Raw genomic sequence first — 6,840 nt, 5'->3', positions numbered from 1 at the left:
GCTCGACAACATTAAGAATGCCGCCACCACCATGATCAACTACATGCAGCTTGAGATGGCCGCAGACACAGCAGTCATCATTGACCCAAATGTCGGGATTGACGCAACGACCATCCCGATCGTTGTCGACACGAACCGTGCCAGAATCAAGTCCACGACGGCGACGACGACGCCTGTTTCACTCAATGACCTGCGCAACGCGATACTGGCCCCGGTGAACGCAGTGCAGTTCACAGCACTCAAGGTACGGTTGAAGGGAAACACACCATGATTTAGAATTCCTGCCTGAATATGTATAAGTAGTGTTATAGCCAGAAAATAATGATCCTCATCGAACCAGACACAATGCAGTTGCAGGTCGCACCGATGAGATATACCCGCGTGTACTCGAACACTGTCTGCAAAGACTGTTTGCCAACTTCTTGCTCTCCAGCAGCTTGTGTTGCTTAAGATGTTGTCGTCAGGGTGTAAGGGGAGCATGTGATGTGACAGCTGTGACTGATCACGTGACTGGTCCGTGCGCAGATAGCCCTGTACTTAAGTAGTTGGCCGTGGGGCTGTTCCCCCGGCTTTGGTATCAACTAGGCACCTGGACCCTCATCCCCTGACAGCATACCAAAGCCTCTATATCGACTCTGGCACTCTTCTAGCCCCAGTTGATCCTCTCTATCTCCTATATTCGTCCTCACCCTACTGTGCTTGCCTGCTCTTCCCCAATGACGACTCCTGGCGTCCCTGTCGACCTGTATTCGTACTGCCTGCTCCTGCAGAGCGAAATTACTCGCCTCACCGACCGTCTCGACCGCCTTGAGTATGGTACGCCTGCTCCACCCCCTGCTCCCCCTTCTCCTGGTCCTACATTCCATGGCGTTTGGGACGGCACTCGCTGGGTTCTTCCAACAGTCCCGGCCCCTACCCCTGCCGTCATCGCTGCAGCCCACACTTCCATACCACTTGCCGAAACCTTCCCCCCTACTGCGCCCGACACTGTCACGCGCTTCTCCTGTACGCTTGTGGTGCCTGACTCGGCTGTCGGGCATATCGTGGGTCGTGGCGGCAAGGGTCTCCACCAAGCTCATGACACTTCCGGTGCTCAGTTGCGCGCGTACTCTGATCGCGCTGCGCCTGGCGAGCGCCGGGTCTCTATCCGGGGAACCGACCAGCAAATCGGTGAAGCGCTTATTGCGCTTGGGAAACGGTTCATGCGCAAGCGTGTCCGTGCGAAGAAGCAACGTCAGCCACCGTCTGCTGAGGGACCTGCCCCCCCTCCTCCTGCCGCGCCTGTGCCTGTACCACGTGCCACGAAGATGGATGTCGACCGTGCCCCTCCGCACCGCTCGTCCACCGTAATCCACGCCCAGTCTCAGGTGCCCCGCGCCACTACTGCGGTTCGACCTGCCACTCATCCGAGGGCCTCGGCCGCCGGTGGGCCAGCTGGGCATTCGCGACTGTCTTCTCCCCCTCTTCCCGTCTTCCCTACCCCGCCAACCTGCTGCCGCCACTACCCCACCTATGCAGGCCGCGGCACCACCTCTCCCTACCCCCCAGCCTTACCCTACTCCCTTCGCACCCTCGGTGGTTATGGCCACTCCGTCGGGCGCTGACCAGCGTCACCTACCCCGATCGGCTCTCCTATGCAGATCGACGTAGCTCACGCCCGGCCGCGTAACCGGCAGACTGCCCGACGAGGGGGTACCTGCGCAGTCATCGCGCGTCATAGGCGACAACCTCTATTTTCCTGGCGATCCCGAATACGAGTTCGCAGAACCCTACACTCCGCCTATCCGTCGAGGCGACGGATCTTGAGGAGGGGTTGGTGTAAGGGGAGCATGTGATGTGACAGCTGTGACTGATCACGTGACTGGTCCGTGCGCAGATAGCCCTGTACTTAAGTAGTTGGCCGTGGGGCTGTTCCCCCGGCTTTGGTATCAACTAGGCACCTGGACCCTCATCCCCTGACACAGGGGTGAAAAGAGATATTGATGTGAGATGCTCCATGGGTTGTGTCTGCACAGGCTACAGGGTGATCCAGACCTTCATGTAAAAGTAGAAATCATGTCAACAAGTTTCTGCTGCCAGTGTAGCAATAGTTAGCGCGAAGAATACCGTATGAGAACGTCAAAGCGCACCGTGCCACCGATAGTCCTCCCTTATGTCAATTTATAAGAGTGTGGGCACAGCTGAGCGGTTGCGCTGCAGGACTGCTCGACACGAAGGGCCGCCATACCGTGGTTGTAATTTATAAGAGTGTGGGCACAGCTGAGCGGTTGCGCTGCAGGACTGCTCGACACGAAGGGCCGCCATACCGTGGTTGTTGTTAGGCAACTGCATGGGTAGGCCATACCCGTGCGGGTACGCGGGTTTTACCCGTGCGGGTACGGGTACGGGTAAGGGATTGCCAGGATTTTCCTACCCGTCGCTTACTAAATCAGGTGGTTTCACTCCTGTAGATTTCTCGAGATGCCCTGTGTTCTACTCTGGGACTCTTCTACCTTTTTTCTCACAGTTTCCGGCCCTAACCTCTTACAGTCTCTGACACATCTCCATCAGTAACCGGTTACCCATGGGTAAACCTGTACCCGTACCCATGTACGGGTAAGGTGGCTGTGCGGGTAAGAGTATGGGTAGCCGTAAGAAACCCAGGGGTTTACCCATGCAGTTGCCTAGAACTTGTTGTCAACGAAGGGAAGAGTGATGACGTGGACATCACGTCTCTGACTCGGCTATCAATTTGTCAACACTCTTCTTCCCGACGGTGACGTCCACCGACGAGTGGCGGGCGGGTAGCTCCCCAATCGAGCTGCATCCGCCCCCCATGTTGGGGCCTTGGTCAGACTTTGCTGGATGGCCTGGAAGAGACTGTCTGGCTGCCCATTGGTCTTCTGTGGGCAGCGGAAGGGCAACGCTCGAATGTCAGTGAGCTTGAGAACTCTTCATTGTGAGCCCGTACTTATACATATCTCAGTCGGACTAGGAACTTGATCATTCCCCTTCTCTCCCCCGCCTGCCTACAGGCACTGGCTGTGCTGCACCCACGTCAACGAAAATGACACGAAAGACTCGAGAAGACAACACACATAGTCGTTGAGGTACGTGCACACGTACGGGCTGTCACACACTGTCGGGCCGGTCCAACTACAGACCGTCAGCGTCAACAGCTCAGTTGCTTGGGGGAGAATCGATAGTCACCCGATTCCGCTGCAACAACGTCATCGGTCCAAGTCACTGGCAGAAAATCGACAAGCACTTACCCGCACTGGCCCCAGTGTGGCGCGCCGCTGAACGTCGGCTGCGCCGAGCTGGAGGTCTTGACCGACGCCGAGCTCGACGCGGACTTCACCGTCGACGAAGGTGGTCTCGTCCACCCGGCCGCTGCCTGACGGATCCATAAGCCCGTGAGCCTATCCGTTGCTTGACGCACCTGGTTTATCGCATGCGCACTGCCCACGGACGCGGACGCTATAATTGCAAGGACTGCCGACTTCAGCTTCATGCCAGTGATATTTGGCTAATTGGCTAGCTAGGCAAGACTCCAGTGGCGGCGAGGCCGCTCAAAGGCTTCTTGTATGGCGCAGTTACCCCAGAGAAACGCCGCTAACAAGCCGCCAGCGCCGCCACAGACGTCGCGGGCGCCGCCGCGGATGAGCATCGCAGAAAATCGCTCTTTGTGCGGCGCATGTGGTTAAAGTTGCCATAAAGTTGCCAGGAGCCTGAGCTGGCGGCACTGGATGAGAGAGGGTGGAGCGATACGCTAAGATACCGTATACGGGGAAGCGCCCATGGTCCGCCGCCGGCCCCGGAGGGCATCGATATCTTCGACTGGTGTGTGTGCGGATGAACATCGCGGGCCGGTCCCCATCGAACGAGTCATGCAATTCAATGGTAAGTACCTCCGGCCTTCGGTCATACTTCGCTGCCAGTGTCCGGTATCCTTCAGCGCTCCCGGGTCGTCTTATCGTGATTTGCCAGCGTACTGTGCGGGGAATTGGCAAATGTGGCAACTGGCAACTGGCAAGAGCTTCCGGTAAAGAGTTTTGCATGTTTTCAGCACATCTACTGCACATCGAGTTGGCTGGAACTTATGCATGTTGTAGGGGCTATACTTCCAATCGGTACGACTAGGCCGAATTCAGCCAAGACCCTCCCAGTTGATGTCGGAGTCTATCAGTGACACCGCGACATTGCACCTTCCATCCGCGAGAAGCAATCGCGCCCAGTCCTCTGTTCCCATAGCCAATCCGTCTGTGCGCAACACGATGTTCACCTGCCGCAAACTCGGCATAGACTCAGGATCGAAGACTTCCCGCCATATCGCCATCTCATCCCCGTTCCTTGGCGCCCATGAAAGGGAGAGCGTGTCGACGGCGCTCCACGCAGCGGCGAGGGACGGTGCATTCGCGGCGCTTGGAAGGAAGGCGGCGAATGCGATCTGCGCGGCGGGGTCAAGACGGGACGAGCGGACCCACGAGAGCGCTAGTTCGCGTGGCTCGGCGAGAGCCGGATCCAGACTCGCATGGAAGCGGAACGCGATGGAGAACCGGAGTGTCTGGTACGCGTCGGGATCCACACTATGCATGTCACAATGGCGCTCCAGCCGCATCGTGGTATGGGCTGCGGGCGCCGCAGTAGCAAAGTGGGCGGCGAGCACGCTGTTGATGTGTTCGGCGTGTGGCAGACTGTCCCGAAATTTGACGCGACAGGAGGCCAGCCGTGGGAGGGAGAGGTTGTTGAGCAGCAGCATGGCGCCAGACCCCGTGATCCCGCCCTCGAAGTCATCTGTGATGTCAATTAACCGAAGACAGGGGAGGAGTGCCAGTGTCCGGGGCAGTGTCGCGGGGATGCGGGGCGGCAGCGTTTGGTGGTATGTGTAGACGGTCAGCGTTTGGAGACGGCTGCAGGCGGAAATGGCGTGCAGCAGAGAGTGTTCGGGATCTGGGCGCCACACAATGTGAAGCGCGCACAGAGTCTGTCCAAAGTGAGCGATGTCGCGGACATTCGGCCCGGCATCAAGTGTGTGTAAGAGCGGGTTTGCTGGAGGCGATTGCGGCGGGCATGGTGTCTCGGGATTCCCCATTTCGAGATTGAGAACCATCTCGGTGAGGAGCGGGAAGCCCGCGCGATGCCGCAGCGTATGCGAAATGTTTGTGTGGATCTGGTCGTCAGCGTGGAGACGAATTTCCGCCACCTGCCTCCTCCCCCGCTCAAGCACCACCAAGAGACGGCCCTCAAGCGCCGCCTTCGCGTGGTCACTGGCATGGTCCCGCCGAGACCGTCGAAGGCGGCAGGCTATGACCAGCGGAGCTGTCTTCGCACGGCGAAAGCAAAGCTTGGTCCGTCGAGGGGTTGAAAAGTCAATGAAGGCCCATAACTGTGGGGTACTGAGTGCCACTTGACGCCAGTAAACGCACACGTAGCTGCATTGAAAGTGCCAGAACTGCGGGCCGAAATACCCATGCGACGGGTCGAAGGCGAGGACATTCGGGACCATGGCGCGGCAGACCTCTATGAAGATGTGGCCGAGAAGTTCTGTCGGCAGAGTGCTGATATGGGCTTGGGATTGACTGCATCTTTGTCGGGAAAGCATCGGCTGGTCATCCCAGTCATCTTCTTCGTCGAGGAAGGGCACGAAGCTCATGAAAGCTTCATGCTCATCCTTCCACCGCGAACGCACCGTCGAAGGGCTAATTGTTGGTGCGGTGGAGAACACTGGCAGATTGCGCAACTCTACGTTTCCAGTGAGATGTTGTCCGAGCGAATGGCAGGGACGCACTTTGCTTTATCGCCTTCATCGTGGTTAGTGCCAAGGACGGTTATCCCAAAACGGAAATCACAGCCTCAGTCACACGAGGCTGGCAGATCTAGATGACAAAACACTTTCTTCGGAAGCTGCATTTGTGGGGAAGGATACAATTAGACGAATATTTCAAGTGTTCTCATACGACGACCTCTGGGCTTAAGACACACGTCTTATCCACAAGTTCCACAAGCCGATCGACAGGCCCGCACTCGCGAGCGTCGCCGGCCCGCCGACACGCACGCCACGGGCCGCAACGTGGCGCCCCACGCGTTCGGTGAGCGCCGTTGTCCAGAGAGTGCCGAGGACGACCGCGGGCACGAGGTAGTCATAGTATGTGCTGTCGACCACGGGCGTGCGGATGACGAGGCTGAGTGCGAAGAGCGTCGGGTGGAGGCCCCCGGTGACGAGCGCGGTGCCGCAGGCAGTGTGCAGTGCGCCCAGGCGGATCACGCGGAAGGGCGGGAAGCGGAGGGTGCCCTTTAGCGGCTTGTGTCAGCGAGAATGACAAATGAAGGCAGGCTCAGGCACGCACTCGTTTCGCCGCCACCGCTGCCTCCGCTGTGTGGGCAACCGCGCCGCACACCCCGCCGATCGCGAAGCCACTCGTCCCGTAGACCGCTGTTGCCGCGCTGGCCAGGGCCAGGTCAGCATTTGCATGCAAAGGAAGATCCGGGTCACGCACCCAAGGCTCGCCAGTCTGTCCTTCATTCCGACCTTGGGGTCGTCGTAGCCCACGTACATGAGGACCAGCGTGCGGTCGTACCACAGTTTCGCCTTGCGCGCCAGTGGCTCGGATGTCCACATGGTGGTGAACGACAGCCCTCAGCCCACTCCTTCCTCCGTGACTTGCTACTGAGCGCAGGTGTTGTTGGCCGAGGGGACGCCTCACCCAAACGGCAACGCTGATGACGGGAGAAAAGAAGAAGAGATTGATGTCAGCACTGTGACGTCACCTCGGCGAATCGGCATAAACATCTGAATCCGGGTTTAAGTATATCACCAAGTCTTCTGTCTTGAAGCAACTTAAGTGGTTACCATAAAGC

General features: G+C 58.3%; 2 protein-coding genes across 2 annotated transcripts; one reads left to right on the top strand and one right to left on the bottom strand.

Annotated features, from left to right (window-relative positions):
* Positions 1-716: 716 nt before the first annotated feature.
* Positions 717-1,604, top strand: MIND_00397300 (uncharacterized protein; the record flags this gene model as incomplete). The annotated part of the gene is made up of 1 exon (XM_037360801.1): positions 717-1,604. The coding sequence occupies one exon, from the start codon at positions 717-719 to the stop codon at positions 1,602-1,604; it is 888 nt and encodes a 295-aa protein (XP_037223686.1).
* A 2,525-nt stretch (positions 1,605-4,129) lies between these two features.
* Positions 4,130-5,789, bottom strand: MIND_00397200 (F-box domain-containing protein; the record flags this gene model as incomplete). Its single annotated transcript, XM_037360800.1, has 2 exons — positions 4,130-5,724; positions 5,771-5,789. 2 exons carry the CDS (start codon positions 5,787-5,789, stop codon positions 4,130-4,132), a joined length of 1,614 nt encoding a protein of 537 aa, XP_037223685.1.
* Positions 5,790-6,840: the final 1,051 nt, after the last annotated feature.

This window comes from Mycena indigotica (genome assembly GCF_014461135.1).
Source record: "Mycena indigotica strain 171206Taipei chromosome Unknown Mind.scaff0003, whole genome shotgun sequence".
NCBI classification, from domain to species: Eukaryota; Fungi; Basidiomycota; class Agaricomycetes; order Agaricales; family Mycenaceae; genus Mycena; species Mycena indigotica.
The sequence above is the reverse complement of the archived record's forward strand: the minus strand, read 5'-3'. Positions and strand labels throughout refer to the sequence as shown.